Raw genomic sequence first — 18,196 nt, 5'->3', positions numbered from 1 at the left:
CCCAGGCTCCCCTCTGCACCCAGAAAGCCTGGGGCTAAGTCTCAGCTCTGTTTCTCAGCAGGTCCATGATTGCTAGACAGGGAAAGGCAGCTTTGCAGAGTGTGAGGTGGCACTGGGTGAAGGAGCGGTGAGTTTTGGAAACATTAAAGTTAGCACATGGTTTTTATTACTTTGTTCCTTTAAAGACATCAGTGCAGTGTTTGTTTGCTTATTTGCCTTTTAATTTTAAAGAGCTATCCTCTCTTACCTGCAAGAGTCTTTAGCTCAGAGGGCCAGCTTGGTCACCCTCTTGGTACTAACTTTTCCTCCTGGTTCCTTGAACTCAAAGGTGTTAGTTATACCCCCCGCCCCCCCCCCCCCGGGGGCTGGCTGCCTGTGGCTGTGGGGTCCGCCTGCTGGCCCAGCCTCGCTGCCCCGTTTGGGCCTTGCCCAGGATGTCCACGTGGGGTGGCTTGAGCAGCCTACGCAGCGTCTGCAGAAAAGACAGGGTCTGAAGAGGATGGAGCCGTGTTTCGGGGGTGCACCTTGACAGGGCTGAGGAGGGTGCTCCCGGCAGAGAGGGTCTAGCTTGCACTTTCCCCGGACACGGGCAGCGAGTGGCCACCGGAGCATGTGGTGCGGGACCACAGAAGACTGAGGACCTTGTGCCTGCCTGGTGCTGTCCGCTGCACCACCCCACTGCAATTCCCCTTGTCGTCCTCGTGAGGAAACTGGACTCACAGCGTGCCCTGCGGGGGCTGGGATCAGATGCCAGGTCCATGCAACCTGAAGCTTTCCTCCATCGTGCGACAAGCCCTTCGATCTCTCGTGGATGACTTCAGGTGAAGTCCAGGGACTCCACCCGGAAGTGACCGGGAGGCATAGGTGGCTCCTGCTGATGCTTCTGAAATGCCTTTCTGCAGAGACCTTGGGTCGGCTGTGCTGTGGGAATGTTCTGCTCCCCACGACGTCCGTGATGGCAAAGGCTCTTCCACGGAACTGACGGCATCCAGAGTTTAAGTGAAATGGCCCAGCGTTTGCTTCGATCACACCTGCGGCAGAGCCTCCCCACGCCCTCCCCGCAGTGGCTCTTAGAGGCTGCTGTGCGTGCCACCACCCAACGCTGGCATTGCAGGAAGAATGGAAAGGAAGTGCAAGAGTTCTGTGTCTCCGGTCAGAGATCCCGGGAACGTCTGAGACACAGTGGCAAGTCCATTAATAGGGTCTGGGGCAGGATGAAGGCCCAGGCAGGAAGTGGGTACGTTTGCCGCTTCCTTTTCCCAGATTCAGTTGCAGGGTTTCCCGAGTTGGGGTCTCTCCCAGGTGCAGACCTCCTTGCTGTCCCCCCATGGTAGGGGCAGAGCACTGCAGTGGAAAGAGCTCTGACCAGTCAGGGGGCCCCAGTTCTCATACCAGCTGCCTGTTGGCCCACGTTCTACGGCCACTCTGGGCCTCAGTTTACTTGCCCCCTTCTCTTGGAGCCCAAGGCATTTTAACTGACACTCGAGCCCATTTGTCACTATGTCCTCATAACTTCTTGCCAGCTAGCGTGGGAGCTTCTAGGGCCAGATGAGTCTGATGCATCTCCGTGACCCACCCCCAGGAAATGGGGCTGGCCAGACGCCTGAGGTCAGCATCCAGAATACGTGTGTGTGGGTGAACGTGACTGCATGCGCCGACACATCCTTCAGCCTCGAGGATTTGTTCTTCCCTGGTGGTTTTTTTTTTTTTTTTTTGCTCCACGTGTGACACGGAGGCACCACTTCCGAGCTCCTTAGGATGGTGGGCAAGCTCAGACCCCCTGGAGCTCTGGAATCAGCCTCTGCTGCTGGTTCCACCGCTGAACAGCTTTGCAAGTGGCTTCACCCTTTTGAGGTGTAAGTGGAGCCACTGATGGCCTTTCCTGTGAGGGGTCCAGGGTTACCTGAGCTAATACAGGTGAAGGCCAGCTCCCCCACGTGGCCTTGTGTGGCTTCGATTATTCCCATTTCACCGATGAGAGAAGTGCAGTCAGTGGCAGAGTCATGATTTGAACCGGGTTCTTTCAAACCCTGTTTGTTTACCTCCAGCGGACAGGAACATGATCACCGTGAAGAGAGCCCTGGGCTGGGGTTAGATGTGGTTTAGCCACCAGCGTGGTCTTGGGCAGGTCCTGCGTCTGTGCTGGACCTCTCTTTTCTCCCCTGTAAATGTAGGACGTTGGAAGAAGTGTTGATCTGTTAGGGCCACCCAACAAACAAGTGACTGCCAGCAAGTGCGGTTCTCGCCAAGTTTCCAGTGGGACCCCCCCCCCCAACTCCAGTTTAGCCCAGTACTTTGTGCACCTCAGATGTCTGCTCCTACCCACCGGCTCTGTGGCATGCTGGGCAAGGGGGTTAGGCACTTCCCGAGACAGAAAGCCTCCAAGGCCTAAGTAGAGCTGCACTCGGAGGCTCTTTCTGGCTAAACAGGCTTCCAAACACCCCTGTTTTCGGTTCTTCTAAAGCTTTCAGCAAGTAGAGGCCAGGAAGGCCCCTGGAGCTGTCCTATATGGGAAAACTCATCAGTATAATCAGCGTTAGGACTCCCTCCCACCTTGATCCTTTCCACCTGCCTGCCAGATCTGTTCAGAATTTGGGGAAGAGAAAAGCCAACATCTCAACAAAGATCAAGATCCTTTTTTTGGTCTGCCTTCTCTGTAGCCTTTTGACCAAGTGAGTAATGAGCTGAAAAGACCATAAGGTCCATTTTCTCTATACCTATCTGTTAGTCTCTTTTTGAGCATGCAGGATGCGAGAGAAACACCTTTTATTGGCCCACTAAACCAAAAGGCAGCAAATTCCGTACCTCCTTGTGGAGATGGGAACACGTCTGTCGTCCTCTTAACAGAAGCAAACATTTCAAACGCAGGACCTGTTCTCTGCTCCTAAGAACGTGCCAAGTGTGCGGGGTCCCTCCCTGTGCCGTTACATGCCGTCTTGAGGACAGAGTCCAGACGCAGATGTAGTGGCAGACAGCTGCAGGCCGAGTGGAGGTAGCAGAGACACAGAGGATGGAGCTTTGGGTAGACATAGCGGACCACTGGGAATTGGTAGACTTCTGGCTCCATGGAAGAAAAGCTTTCTGGCTCGTAGAGCTCCCAGTAGTGCTGGGGGCCATGCAGTGCTGGGAAATACACAAGCAGAGCCTGGTCAACACCCCCCCTGGGGTGGGAGAGGAGCTCCGTGCCCTGGGGACGTGAACGCTGAGCATCTGTGTCCGTCTTGAGATCATGGTGGGGTTTTCTGTTTGGGTAACTGGCTGGCCTGGGTGAGGGTTCTCTTGTCCTCGGTATTCCAGAGCCTGGCTCCAGGTCACAGGGGAGACTTCTGAGATGCTGCTCCCTCCCTAGCTTAACAGCCTACTACTCCCCGCCTCTCCCCGCTGGCCAGAGAAGTTGCTGGGGCCTCACTGACCAGCCACATTCCCAGCTCTTAATACTCACTGGCCGTTTGTCTTGAGGCACCTGCTTTGAGGCAAACCTATGCCACATCCGCTCATTCAGGGACCAGTCACCAGAGTCCATCCAGAAGCTTCTGAGGGAGGTAGGGAGGTGAAGCACACATACCAGCCTGCCCTGTGAACCTCCGGGGGCCCGAGCAGCCATAATCCATGGCCAAGAGATGGCTTAGAATGGCCCTCCAAGAGCCAGTTTCAAGAATTGGCCCTCAGCAAGGACTGCCATCGATTGAGGCCCCCTGTGGGTGTCACACACTCTTCGGTGCTTTGCATACATTTTCGGCAACCTGTCATCGAGTCAGCCTGCTTGCCTCCCCTGGCTAACGGGGGCACAGGTGTGGGGGACCTGCCCAGAGACACACTGCTCTCTCTGAAGGACTGTATGTTACCCGTGAGGGCCATGAGGGTTGGAGGGAGGAGGCGCTCCCTTCTTGCCAAGAGCTGGGAACTGACAGAAGGCCTTTTGCCCCCTCTTGGCAACTGGACCTCACCCTTGAACCCTTCTCTTCCGTTCTTTTTATTTTTCTTTTTTTGGGGGGTTGGCTTTGAATTATCTTATTTTGTTTACATTGCACCCAAGTTTCATGGTACAAAAGACTTGCAGGTGCAAATATGTCCCGCCTTCATTAACTTCCCCTCCCTTTTTAATTTATGTGATTTCAATTTTCCTTCCCTGTACTGTTAATTAGGGGACCCTCTAATCAGTGCCATTATCACAGTGGTATTCATGTTTAGGAAAGCCGCTAAACAAATGCTTGCAAAATTGCTAAATGGCTAATTAATGTCTGTTAATTAAGAAAATTGCTCATGGTAACAAACCATGCCGTTGCTGGCAGCCGCTAGAAAGACACACACTTGTTGAAATTAGTAGCGTGGCAGGTAGGGGAACATCTGCTCCGCGGAGCTCTCCGGAAGTGAGCAGCCCCTCGCTTGGCCAGGAAACTCCAGGCCTGTCCTCGGTGGCGCCCCCGGGTTCCTGTATGCCTCCTGCAGTCTTTTTCTGCACACCTCTTCTCTGCGGCCCCTGGCCCTGCTGGCTGGTACCAGCCCCTCCACCCCTCCCCAGCCCCAGCCTGGTTTCCTGAGCGGGTGGGAGGCTGGGCAGCCTGGCTTTGAGGGAAGAGACTGTTGAAGAAAATCCTACCTGCATCTCAGAGATTCTCTCTCCCTCTCTTCTTTAATGTAACCCCCCCCCCATTCCCCCTGCCGGTGTTGAATTTTTCTCAAAATATTCCGAGAGTATTGGGTGGAGAAGAGACAAGTAGGGTATGCTTCTCATCACCAGCACCAGAGTCCAGCTCTGAATGTTCTGAGCAGGCAGGAAGGAGCCTCCAAGATGAGTTTTTTGTACTTTGTGACGGACCCGCAGGAGGAGATACATTGGACATTTATACACACACGTGTGTATAAATGTAAAAAGCAGTTCGTGAAAAATACTTGACTTTGTATACACAGAGTTGTTCGATATTTTCTATTATTTTATTCTGTTCTAGATATTTAGGAAACAATGGTTGTAACCCACTAAATTGATTTCACCACTCACCTAATGGGTTGCAGCCCACAGTTTGACCAACCCCGTGGTTTAAGTGAACTCATCTCCTCATCTCTTCTGGGGGGAGTCGAGGTCAGCATAGCCCAAGGCTTCCGGGGTCAGCTTGGAACCATAGGTGGCTCACTGGCCTCTAGGCCGGAAAGCCCAGCCCCTCCACCCATCCGGGACCTCCAGCCCCATCCCGCTGCTCCTCTGCCCATGTCTGCTTCAGCTCAGGGCTGCAGTGGTCAGGGTGAGCCTTGGGCCCATCAGGCTTCACATCCTGGCTCTGCTACCTACCAGTTGTGTGGCTGTGGCCAAATCCCTTCGTCCCTTGAGACCCAGTTTTCTCGTTGGTAAAAAGAAGAATGAAAGCCCCGACCTCATGGGGCCATTTCCAAGTGAAGGTGAATCAACAGTGCCCTGGTCCGTCCTGTCGTTCCCTCGTCTGTTCGGGCTCTGACTTCTCTATCTATTCTCGTGCATCCATCAGGCCCCCTTCCCTCTGTAGACTGGCCTAGGAACCTACACTCTGTCTCTGTGCCCCCCTTCCCCCCGGACCGGGAGCTCCCCCAGGGCAGGGCCTCACCGGTTCGTCCCCACTCCCTTGCACGCTTTGCAGAGGGGTCTGCTCGCTGCGCATCACTGCGCTCTCTGAGCCCGTCACAACCAGCGTATTTAACATGGCAAACTCCGCTCCATCCGTAGCCTGCGTCCGGGCCCCTGCTCCTGCGTGCTTTGACAAAGGAGCTGGGTTTTATCTTCCACCCCTGGAACCCCCCCCCTCCCCCACCGTGAGTGTGTTCATCGGCTTCTCTCCCTCCCGCTCGCCGCGTACACCGTGGGGCCTGCGACCTAAGCAGCCGCTCGCACCTCCCCGCCAACCAGAGCCCGCCGCCCGCACGCCCGCCGCCTGCCCTTCGTTTTGGTTTAATTTTTGTTCTTTTAAGCTTCTGCGCTTCTCCATGTGCTGTGATCTATAACCTGCCTCTGCTGTCTGGCCTCACAGGGTCCTCCGGGGTCACAGCCCTCGCCGCACGCACAGCCTCCACCTCACAATCCCAGCAGCATGATGGGACCCCACAGTCAGGTAAAAGCGCTGTGGCTCGCCCGCCCGCCGGGGGGCGCGGGGCACAAGGAGGACAGAGCCAGCAGAGGAAAAACAAAAATCAAAATGTGCTCTAGCCATTGCTTTCGAGTCTTGACTGACGAACGAAATTTTAAAAACAATAATAATAAAAAAATAAAAATCTCCCCCCCCCCAAAAGATAGTCTTCGTTCCTTGGACATCACACCCAGCTTGGATATGAAACCAAAAGAAAATCTATTTCTGTGACCTTGTCAGCGGCCTTTGCGTTTTTGTTTTTTCCTCTCTCACTTTTGATTTGGTTTTTGAGTTTGGTTAACCATTTGTTTGTAACCGAAGCTGCATCCCTAGCCTTTTCTGTGTGCACTCTCGCTGCTGAGAAAGCTTTCCTGCCCATTGCCCTGCACAAGTTAGGGAGCCCGCTGTCCCCTGACCGTTCTCATTGTGTCCCCCCGCCTGAAATCCTCGCTCCCCTTCCCCACCCCCTTTGTCAGTGGTTTCTGTGTGTGTGTGTGTGTGTGCGCGTGTGTGTCCAGCTTTGTCTGCACACCCTGGGAATTTTGCGTATAAGTCCCTTTCTGATTTCATTTGCCCTTACCGAGAGCGGCGGTTTCCTCCTTTGCCCCGCACTGATGTACCTGCTCTTCCGCGTCCTGTGCAAAGCCCCAGCCACGCTATCCTGCCACCCAGAGTAGATCTCTGTGAGAGGATGCGGAGTCAGGAGGCCCCTATGCCATGCACGTCGTTTGTTCCCTCTGCCCAAAGGAAGTTTTGCCCAGAGGGAAGAGGCCACCGGGGAGAAAGAGAGTTTAAAAGATCACTAGTTGTAACAAAACTGGACTTTGTGGAGTGGAGCGCATTTGTGTTTGGCCCTGTGCGGTAGTGCAGGCTGTCATTGAACTAATTCCCTGTAATTGCAGCCTTTTATGTCACCGCGATACGCAGGCGGCCCCAGGCCCCCGATCAGAATGGGAAACCAGGTACTGTATCTTTTCATGTTCTCTCTCCCCTCACTCAGCCACCCTTGACCTCAGTTGGACTTTGACCCAAATCAGAATTTGGGGGAAGGGTCGGGAGATGGAGGGACAAGTTTCAATGCAGGAGGTAGCTTCCAAGCAGGTCCCCAGAGAGGGCCCTGTGTCCACTTTGTGTCCGTGGTACAGCTCCCCACTCGCAGCATTTCATTTGCCTCTCCTGGTGGGCTTTGGGCAGCCGGTTCTGGAGCTCAGGGGGCAGCCCCAGAAGCAGCCATGTTTGGGAATGCAGGGTGTCAGCTATTCTAGAGAAGGTGGTAATGCCCCTGCCCCTCCCTTCCAGCCCCTTCTTGGAAAAGGGTCTTCCTCCTTAATGAAGTTAATTGACAACGTGCATTTTTTCCTGGAAGCTTTTGAGAATTGCCAAGGCTGGTAAATATAATCCTGCTATTAAGGGGAGAAATGGCCCGTAGGAATGCTTAGATCAGGAGCCTGGATGCAGCGGAGCAGGACATTTGTGAGGTTTTAAGCAATGTCTGCCTGTTTCCCAGACCCAACTCAAAACAAGAAAGGATTTGTTCGTGTAATTAGAAAAGTGGTCTGCTTATGGGAGGGCTTCTCAGCCTGGGGTTGTGTGCCTTATGCTGGGCCATTAGGGTTGTTAGTTCTAGGTGGTCTGGAGAAATCGGCCCCCGTGCCACCCTCCCTAGTTCAGCTCATCCAGGGGTGGGAGGGGAGCTGGAGAGGTAGAGATAAAATACCTTTTGAGGACTGACAGATTTAAAAGAAACATCAGTGGGATTTCTTTTCATGCCGAAATATTTTTACGTATGACTCTTAGAGTGCCCTTACAAATGCCCTTCAAAAGATTTGACCACATCACCAGCACATCCAGCCCCTACAGCCTTTGGAACTTGGGAGTTCAGTTACCCACTGGAGGGGCGCTATTTTTACTGTTACTCAAGGCTCTGCAAGAAAGCCCCTGAGTGCGGTGGTGGAGGCTGAGGAGAGATGCTTGTAATCAGGGGCCTCCAGTTTTAGGGCTGAATTGCTTCTCAGGTTTCCAATTATTTTTTTCCCCTCCAAACATCTTTTGTTTCCTCTTTCTCTGACATGAAGGGGAGATGTAGACAGGAATTAGAGACCCAACTTTTTGAGCAAGGTGGGACACTTGGGTGTATCTCAGATGAGGAAACAGGTCAGAGTGAAGAAGTGACTTCCCAGAGTCTTCCAGTAAGCTGGGATTAAGTTGGTCTGCAGCTCCTTCCTAGCCCAGTGCTGTTTCCTCTGCACCTCGCCCAATTCATTTAGCTTTCAGGGGTGTAAAAGTGCTGCCCCGGTCACCAAGTGGGCCTCTTCTGCCATCATGTGCGTGGGCCCGAGCAGCACCATACCGCCTCATCCCCACCCCCACCCCAGCACATCCAGAGGAGGCTCTCCTTGGCCAGAACTGGCCTCCGCCCCATGGAGAGAACAGATGCTTCCTTATCATAATTGTGGCCTTTCCTCCAGCAATTAAGGGACACGAGAGGAAACATGTATGTTTCTATTTATCAATTAAGCATGAGCAAGTACCCAAGAGAGCAAATGGAGGATAAATCCGTCATCTGCACCTCGCATTACAAACCAATTGTCCCAACCTTCCCGCCACCCCCATCGGAAATCTACCCTGATTTTCCGGTTTCCTGTGGGCTCAAGAAGGGTTTGCCCTCCGAGGAGGGACGTGCCCCTGTCACAGGTGTTGCACCTGGGTTTCGTGGAGAGTGCCTCGCTTGGGGCTGCAGGTTGAACAGGAGCCTCTGTGCCACCCCAGTGAGCCCTCCCCTGTGGCAGGTGGAGGAAGCAGAGGCAGCGGGGCTTGGTCAGGTACATGTGACCTCCTATGTTAGGGCAATGAGAAGGGCACGCAAGGGGACAAGAAGCCAAGGATTGATGACCTGTCCTTACAAGCCCACTCTCCTAGCTGCCTTCCTGGCTACAGGTTCGGGGTTGTGTATAGAGAGAGCACTGGTGTTTTTCAAGCGAGAGTGGGTGGGTGGGTGGTGGTCATTGGGGTTCAGCTGGGCTTAGGAAGACTGAGATCGGATGTGTCAGGCAGCCCTCCCATACATGTCCCAGAGGAGTCCCCGCTGGCCCAGTGGCCGACTGGAGCAGGCCAGCTGAGTGACCGTGCACACGCTGCTGGGATTTGTGTATTCCCCGGGCAGACACTTGCTTCCTGTCCCTGCCCCGCGGTGCTCTACGAGAGGCACTGGCCTACTTCTAGGAGCCCGGATGACAGCCCCGGAGCGGCACTTTCCCTAGCAGGCTCCGAGAGTGTGTGCTCAGCATGTGCTTACAGTCCCATATATGAGCTGTTACTTTTCTTCCTTCTTACGTTTGAAGGCTTCGGCCTTCTTGTGTGAGACCCTTTTATTTCAGTCATTGCACATCACCCTTCTCTTGGAGAGGAGGCTAGACTGCCCTGTCTTCAGTTCAGGGTCCACCCCAGTGAGAGGAGGAGGAGGGAAATGACGCCCAGGCTCCCGTCGAGCCTCAGGGGAGCCCAAGGAGAAACTTCCTTTGAGAATTGCTGGTGTTGACACTGGGCTACCTGGTGAGGGAGCGATTGCCCAGCCCCCATGGCTGCTCCATCAAGGTTAGGTGGGGACCTGGAGGGTGCCCCGTCTACCTCAGCATCCTGGGGTCCCCCAAACCAGACAGCCTCAGAGGCAAGCAGGTCTCTGTCCTCTCAGAGTCCTGTAACTGGGGTCTAGAAATAGCCCAAACCCCAAAGTGGGGCAGACACAAAACCAGTCAAATGATTGCGAGCTTGGGAACCGGGGGAAAGGAAGTAGGGCTGGGAGAGAATGAGAGGTCGGAAGAGCTGAAATCCCAGGGGTAGAGAGACAGGCAGTGGAGACAGCAGGCAATCCCAGGTTTGTATGGCCTCCCGCAAGCACCCCCACCCACTAGACAGACAGACACACACACACACACACACACACACACACACACACACACACCCCTTTCTGAAGCTTGGGAAAACACCGAGAGCTTGCCCCTTTGTTTACCACCACCTCACCCACAACTGGTTTAGAGCTTGTTCTTGGGCCAAAGGCACCCAGTTCCCCACTCAGACATCCCCTGGCAGTGGTGAGGGCTGAGGCTGGAGGGGACAGGTGTCCCTATCCCAGATGCTAACCCAGAGAAGCATTGGCACGTGCAGATGGGAAAAGGTGGTCAGCGTTCACAGAGGCTTTCCTCTCAAAGGCAAGGGCCTGCGTTTAGTCCTGAGGCAGAGGCTTCTAGAAGCAGACTTTTCCTTCCAGCTCTGCTTCCCTTTTTATTTTTTTCCCAATTGCAGCTGAAATAACTCCGGTCCCAAGTAAATCACTTGTAACAGGTTTTCACAGCAAGCATGCCAAGCATTCGCTTGGGAAACCCGTGGCACCCTGTCCTCACCTTCTTAACAGTAATCACACCGGCACCTGCCACTTGCACCAGGCTTTGGGGAGCAGGCTCTCATTCAGCATCCTGCTCGCCCCTCTCTGGGAGGCCTCCTCTAGCCCCCCTGGGGTCGGAAGGGGACATTTCACGTGCTGGGTAAAGACAGGGAGTTGGGAGCCTGAGTGCTCCTGCTGGCTCTGCCAGTTGATGACTGGGGGCAGTTGGGCCTGTGGACCTCAGTTTCCCCTTCCAAATCTCAAAGGCTGCCTCTGCCTTTGCTCCCTTCTTAGTGTTAGGATTTTTAGCTGGTGGCTCTCTCAGTCCCCACACTTTGGGGGAGGGGGTGGGTGAGTTACATCTCCATGGGGTGAAAGAAAGACAGGGTTTGGCTTAAACCATGGTGGCTGGGGTTCGGGAGGTGAGGACGGGAGGCATGTGGCCGTGGAGGGGTGTATGGCAGGCGGTGCGGCCAGGGTGAGGCTGAGCTCCGGCAGGAACACAGACACGTGGAGACAGCAGGGTGTGATGGTTCCTGTCCCACCCACGCTGCACCTTCTACTGACGCCAGCTCCAGCCACCTGCTGCTCCTGGAGATCCCCCCGCCCAGCCCCAGCCAGCAGGTCAAGGAGGCCGTGGGTAGCCCCAGACGGGCAGTGGAGAACTGGGGCAGGCTGGCACATCTCCCTCCATCCCCCAGCCGCTCAGCACGGGCCTCACATCTCTTTCAGCCTCCAGGAGGAGTTCCTGGGACCCAGCCACTGCTGCCCAATTCCATGGATCCCACCCGACAACAAGGTAGAGAGAGCCGGGCGGGGCGGCCCACGGCCTGGGGAATCTGTGCTGTCTGCCCTTGCCACCTCACGGTTTATCTCCTCTCTCGTGCAGGGCACCCCAACATGGGAGGATCAATGCAGAGAATGAACCCTCCCCGAGGCATGGGACCCATGGGGCCCGGCCCACAGGTAACCACCTGTCTGTCTGTCCATCTCCCTGGCCATCTGTGTGCACCCGCCTACTCTCCTCTTTCCACAGTCTGTCAGTCCTTCCACGTCCCTCAGCTCACAGGGGTGAGGGGAGAGGACATGGCCAGGTTCCCAGCTGCCCTCTCTGTCCACGGCTGGGCTGGCCCCACACGCAGACAGGAGCAACCCCTCCTTGGCAGGCGGCAGGCCGAGTTGAGGGGCCCCCAGGGAGCTGCGGGAGAGGGGCACCCGGGAGCCTTCTGGTTGGCAGATCCTCCCTTAGGGGAGGGAGTTGAGGAATTTGGAAGGTGGAGGGTCTGGTCCCTGAGCAGCGGTGTGGGTCCTCCGGGAATCCCAAAGCCTCCTACCCTGGGTAGGTGAACTTGAGCTAGCTCAGGGTCATGGTTGGTTATGACCCAGAAGTGGGACAAACGAGTGGCAGTCTTAGCTCTGCCTGCAACTCACCATTTGTCCATGGGTGAATCATGGACCTCGGTGGGCCCCGGCAGGCCTCAGTTCCCGACCGGTGCAGTACGAGAGGAGGAATGTATCTATACCCATGGCTCTCAGCGATGCTATCCCAGCTGAGAGGAGGCCAGGCCGGCCAGGGCCCCTAAGACCCACTTCAACCCAGAGCTTCTACTGGTTTCATGGACTAGGCTCATAGGTAAGATTTCTTCTGACCAGAGGGGTTCCATTGTCATGAAGGACACCTCAGAAACCTCTGGAAGAACTTCTGTCAAGTGCCCGGTCTACTTTACAATTACAGCCCAGTGGTCTCTCCTTGTGACCCAGTTCCCTGTTCCCCAGGACCATCGGGCAGAGGTCTGACAGGCCATTCCTGGTCTAGAACCTCATCACAGTTGGTTCCCATTCTTCTGACCATTTGAATGTGGCTCTGTCCCCTGTAGTAGCTGTGGCAGAGAGTGTGCTGATCTGTCTCAAAGAAGCTGGGAGTCTGAATAAGAAGGGAGTTTGATTTAGTGAGGTGGGGACGGTTTTGTCGTAGGGCGTTGCTTCCCTTTTCTGCCCGGCCTAGAAGCCCGCTTGTCTCTTCCCTGCTCCCTGCCTGCAGATGTTTGCATTTTCTGGGCCCCTCCCAGGTTTCCGGTTCCCTGGAGGAGGAGGAGGAGGAGGAGGAGGAGGAGGAGGAGGAGGAGGAGGAGTGCTCCCGCTCACAGACACGTGCCCCGCTTTTGTAGCGAGAGGTGCCTGCCCACACCCACAGTCCTCCGCTCCGTCTGGAGTTGTATTTACAGCACACCCAGCCCACTGCTTTCTTCTCGGGGATGGCTGCAACCTCTGTGGTGCTGAAAAATGTTAGGGAGGTCCTTGGCTTCTCTTGGCCCCACAAGCTCACACCAGTTGCGCCTCTGGTTTTCTCGTTTGTTTGTTTGTTTGTTTTTTCTTTCCTCAAATCCTTCAAAGCTTGTGTTTTCCCCAGTTCCTCTTAAGCCCCCAGAGAGTGGCCCCTTCCTGCCATGTGGCTGTCTCCAGCTGACCTCTGCAGGGCGGGTGGGAGGGGCAGCAGGGTCTGAAAGCAGAGCGTTCCATCCCCGGAGTCAGGAACCTTTGGGTCCTTCTGCGGCACATGAGAGTTACTCTTGGGGTAGATAAGCAGTGACCTTGGACTTCCAGAACATCCTGGGGGACCTGGGGACACAAGAGGATGGAGTGGGAGGCAGGAAAACTCCATTCCTATGCCCCCACGCGCCCCTCTGGGTCCTTGGAGGCTTAGCCGCTGCGTCCATCAAATGGGAAAGAGACCAGTATCTGCCGTACAGAACTGTTCAAATGGGGAGGCTCGGGTTCTCAGTGTGATGCTTGGCATGAGGTACTCTTAATAAGAAGTGTGTGTTTTCCAACTTAGGGGCTTAAAATCAGTGTTTAGGATTCTAATTGTGCGGGTTTGATGACTGCTTTGAGCTGTTTGTGTTTTGTTTAATTTTTTTTCTGGCCAAGGCCATTAGCAGTTTGTTAAGCCTGTAGTAATATTGAGATTCTGGAAGCTGGGAATGGATGTCAGCAGACTGAGAACAGAATATTCTGTAAGTTTAGGACTTCCTCCTGGCTTAGCGGGCGTCTCGTCATGTCAGAGTCTCTGACCAGCAGTCTGGCTTACTGTTGTGGCATGCTTTAAAGAGGTGAGAGTGCTAAAGACTGGGGTCTTACCAGAAAAGGCCTCTCGGGTCCATTGTGGCTCTCCTGGCTTCACCAAAGGGTGTGCAAGGGCAGAGCCCTCCCATAGGCCCTGACAGGCACGCCCACAGCCGAGGGAGACACTAGCCCAGGGCAGCTGACCCACCCCCCTCCCCACCAACCACAGGGACTCTGGAAATGTCTCTCTTGTTCTTTATTTGACTTTATTGTATCAATAGAGAGACCCCCAAAGTGCTTTGCCCAAGTCTCCTGTACCCCTCTGGGTAGAGTGCAGTCTGAAATTCCAGAGCCAGAGCTCCCTTAGAGCAACCCAGAACGTCTGCACCAGATGGAGGTAGAAGGGCTGGCCTGGTGTGGGACAGGTTTGGGGGTCATCCAGGGAGCAGGCACTGCAGAGCCTAGAAGCTTTGGACCCCAAGGCTGAGGGCAGGACCGCTATACCTCCTGACCCCAGCCCTTTCTGTGTGTCCCCTGAGGGTCCTGTCTTGTCCACTCCCAATGGACAGGAGAGACATGAACTCAGAACCTAGTGCTGGAAAACACGGTTCCAGCCACAGCTCAGCCTGGTTGGGCCTCTAGTCCCTCATCTGCAAAATGGACAGCCTGGTGATCACCTCGTGAGGTCCACTGTAGGTTTGGTAGAAACAGCATGAGGTACCTGCAGGGTGTCTCTTCCTAGAACAGGGGCTCAGGGAGGGGGTCCTGCTTCTGCCACAGCCTGGGATCTTAGAAAACAAGGCCAGCCCCTCAGGCAGCCTTTAGTAAGTACCACTGCATGCACAGTGCCGTACTGAGACCAAACACAGAGGTGGGAAACCATCAGCCTGTTATTCCAAGTGGAGAATAAGAGTGCTAATAGCCAGTGACCACTCCAGAACTTTCTGAACAAAGAATAGGTACAGTGTAGTCTTGGGGCTACTTTATAGATTTCAAAGCTGGACGGAGTGACATTTGTTCTTTTTGAGCCTGTGTTACATTTTAGCCTGAACGTCACAAAGGAACCAGCACACCAGGCATCGGCCTGCCCTGTTCCCTGAGCGTGTCAGACAGATTTTACTCTGATTTTGTGAAAGGGCCAGTGCCGAAAAGGAGGTAATATATCCGCTTAGTTATAGTCTTTCTTTAAAGAACTGTGTCAGTATCAGATGGGAACGTTCTGGCTAAGTTCTTCAGGAGTGACTTCTGTTGATGTGAGGCTAAATCTGCAAGGGCTGCCGGCCGGGCTCCCGTGGACAGAACGCAAGGCCCCCTCAGAGGTGCTGTGGCTCATACACCCCGTGGGTACCAATTACCTTCGTTGCTGGTATTCAGGCTGGGGGGTGGAGCCAGCACAGGCTAGCATCAGATCGCCGTCCTAGCTTGTCTGCATTTGAGAAGGTTCAGATGAAGGATAGCCCATGATCTCAGGGACAGTTCTGTGCCACCCAGAAGAAACCGCATCTCCCTGCCGATCCAGGATAGCCCGGCTCTTTGTGGCTACTGCCTGGGGCCCCGGCAAGAGGTGGAAGGATCATAAACCAGGCTAGAGGTTTGAGGGACTGCGTGAGGAGAAAGTGGGGCCACTCGACACTTCCCAGCGGGGGGCCCGTACAGGCCCCTGCTGCCCAGGAAACTACCCCATCAACCTGTCCTAAAGACTGGAATGTTCTTCCCCTACTTTAAGGTGAAGGTGGCGCTGGGCGGGCTACGGGCAGCACCGAGGAAGAGCCCCTCTGGGAGTTGCAGGAAGAAGGAGCAGGTCCCAGCTCTGCCAGCTGCCCCGTGCTTTCCTGTGTCCAGAGCTTGATGCCTGACCCAAGGTCCCCAGCAGGGAGGCCCTTCCTTGTTCCTGCAGGGCCTTCTGCCCAGCATCCAAGGTTCCTGAGTGGGGATGAGAGTGAGGGTACAGGAGGAAGGGGACCACCCCCGTGGATGTAGCCAGCCCCATGCTGCCCCGAGGATCCCTCCCAGGCCTCCAGCTGTCCCTGCAGAGCCATGCGGATGGCAGAGAGGGAGGGAGCATCTGGCTGGTGGTCACACTTTGCAGTCCAGTGCTGTGGGCAGGCGGACATTGAGGGAAGAGAACCATTTCTGTGGAGTGTCTGAAACCATGCTTCCAAGCCCTCTGTGAAAAGGCTGATGTTTTCCCCAAAGTTGACAGTCAGCCCTGCTTTCACCCCTGAGTTACTGTGCACCTTTGAGCAAGTCTTTGGCCACTCTGGGCCTCTAGCTTGTCATCTTTGAAATGGGAAGGTGTAAGTGGCCCTCCAGGGTCTGGGCCTGTAGGAGGGAGGATCTGGTGGGCAACCCTCCCTTCTCGGGAAGCGCCGGGCTGGCTATTGGGGAGGCTCTGGAAGGTGGGGTAGACGGAGGAACAGCAGCTGGCACACCAGCGCCTCCCCCGAGGGGCCACACGCCGCATGTGCGGGCGTGTTTTGGGAGTGAGCGCCTGGCTTGTCCTCTCCCCTCGCCCACTCTGTGCCGCAGCGTCCCAGGCTCCTCCAGCACCCAGGCCAGCCTCTACTGGCCCTGCAGCACCAACCGCTCTCCTGGGTGGGATGCCTCAGGATGCAGTGGTAGCCCCTGGAAAGGATCTCTGGCTGGAAGTTGGCCAGGCCGTATACCATGGGAGCGTGGACTGCCTGGGGAGGGGGCAGGCTTCCTGCAGCGGTGGAGGCGAGGCCGAGACTCGTGTAGGGGCTTAGGAAGGGCCCTTTAAGACCTGAGGTTCCGTGACGCTTAAGGCGGCATTAAGGGCTTTGGTGTTCGTTCTGCCGCTGAGATCCCAAATCAGCACACGCCTCCGAGAGCCGACAGAGAGCGCTTCAAAGCCGCCATTTCATTTGATCCTCCCAGACCTGTAAGGTTGGGAGCCCTCTGTCCCCGTGGTACAGGCGAGGGAGCACAGCGGAGGGTGGCAGCCGTGAAGCTGGGGCCAGGCCACGGGCCTTCAGCCACAGGGTTGCCTTGCACGTAGCCGCGCGAGGGGCCGTCACTTTGCTTGTGCACCGCAGTGTTTTAATCTTTAAAGCGGACTCGTGATGGGGCCGTTGTCATGACTGAGCCCACTGTGCGGCCTGGCCCGGAGTGAGCACTGGGGTCACTTGTGTGGTTTGCCCAAAGTCACACACGTGTGCCCAGCCTGGGGCTGGCTCTCCTGTGCTCTGACCTCAGATCTGGCTCCACCTGCCAGCCTGTGCCATTGTCTTTAAAGAGAGCCTGGCTCCTGCACGTTTCCGGAGCTGACTCTGGGGATGCGGGACTGCCTGAGGACCCCTCTGTGGCCACCCTTGTCTCCCTCCTCGATTCTCTGCCACTTGGCCTGGTGCCGCCCCTGTCACCGTCTACACCCCATCTGCGTATTCTCTTAGACTGCAATCCCCTGTCAGGGTGACCAGGCAGAGGAGATGGCCCCACAGCTGGTCCTTGGCTGGAGGACCTGCCACCAGCATGATGTTGGCTCTGAGTTTGTCAGCTCTGGCTCTTGGGCCTCCTGTGCCGTTCCTCTCCCCACCCGCCTTTCACCAGACGTGTGGGGAGAGTGTGGACCTAGAGGGTTTTTTTTGGCTTTTTGTAAATGTTTATTTATTTTTGAGAGAGACAGAGCACAAGCGGGAGAGGGGCAGAGAGAGAGGGAGACACAGAATCTGAGGCAGGCTCCAGGCTCCGAGTTGTCAGCATGGAGCCCAATGCGGGGATCGAACTCACAAACTGTGAGAGCATGACCTGAGCCAAAGTCGGACGCTTAACCGACTGAGCCACCCAGGTGCCCTTGTAGATCCAGGTTTAAACCCCAGCTGGGTCATTGGCTTCCTGACTTTGGGTGGATCTTTCTCCCCTCAGACCTTCAGTCTCCTGTAAAGTGGGAATAACGCTAGTTTCGTGGCAGTGTTAAAAGGACAAGCCAGAGACTGTATGTAAAATGTGTTATGTGCTCAGGTAACACTGGCTGTCCCTTTGCCGTCAAATTTTCACCGACCTTACTTCTTTCAGATTCTACAAAGGCAGAGTTTAACCAGCCCAACCAGCCCACTTTTACTTCCTGTTCATTTACTCGTTCACTCCTTCATTGATTCAGCACCCAGTCTGTGGCGGCTGGTACGTGGAGTGATGCATGCACGAAAATCATTGAGATATGGTCCCCACCTTCCAAAGGTACTCGCAGCCTAGTGGGAGAGATGGACACGTGGCCACGATCATAGCCCAGTGTGGTACGGGCTGTGGCAGGAGTAGGAGGATTACAAGGCATTTGGGTAGTGGCAATTAACCCTAAGAGGTGGGCAGGGAAGGCTTCGCAGAGGAGGTGCTCTTTGAGCTGGGTTTGGAGGATGTGTAGGCGCCCAAGTGGAGAAGGGAGGCAAGGTATCTTATTTCTTCTGCAAGGAAAATAACACTCAAAGAGGGGTCAGGCGTAGCCCCCGTAGGAGGTTCCTGATCCAGGCATTCCTGTGACTCACCGCACTCTGCCTTGGGGGGTTGTACTGAGCCGAGGTGGGACTCTTCCCTCAGAATTGGTGATTCCCCCTGAGTTTTCTTCCTGCTTCTCCAGCACTGTGCTTGGTGAGGGCCCCACATGCTGACACCTGAGTCAGGTGACCTGGGTTGGGGGACAACCCAG

General features: G+C 55.3%; 1 protein-coding gene across 6 annotated transcripts in view; it reads left to right on the top strand.

Moving 5' to 3' along the window:
- Positions 1–18,196, top strand: part of SSBP3 (single stranded DNA binding protein 3) — a 164,169-nt gene that overhangs the window by 133,076 nt on the left and 12,897 nt on the right. For 3 of the 6 annotated variants that reach the window (XM_019837059.3, XM_011284976.4, XM_019837061.2), the window contains 4 exons: positions 5,997–6,077; positions 6,995–7,054; positions 11,206–11,272; positions 11,363–11,439. In XM_019837059.3, the coding sequence (XP_019692618.1) occupies positions 5,997–6,077; positions 6,995–7,054; positions 11,206–11,272; positions 11,363–11,439 (285 nt within the window). The remainder of the gene's footprint in view (positions 1–5,996; positions 6,078–6,994; positions 7,055–11,205; positions 11,273–11,362; positions 11,440–18,196) is intronic. The other 3 variants (XM_019837060.3, XM_011284977.4, XM_045035871.1) reach the window with 1 other exon arrangement.

This window comes from Felis catus, chromosome C1 (assembly GCF_018350175.1).
Source record: "Felis catus isolate Fca126 chromosome C1, F.catus_Fca126_mat1.0, whole genome shotgun sequence".
NCBI lineage: Eukaryota > Metazoa > Chordata > Mammalia > Carnivora > Felidae > Felis > Felis catus.
The sequence above is the reverse complement of the archived record's forward strand: the minus strand, read 5'-3'. Positions and strand labels throughout refer to the sequence as shown.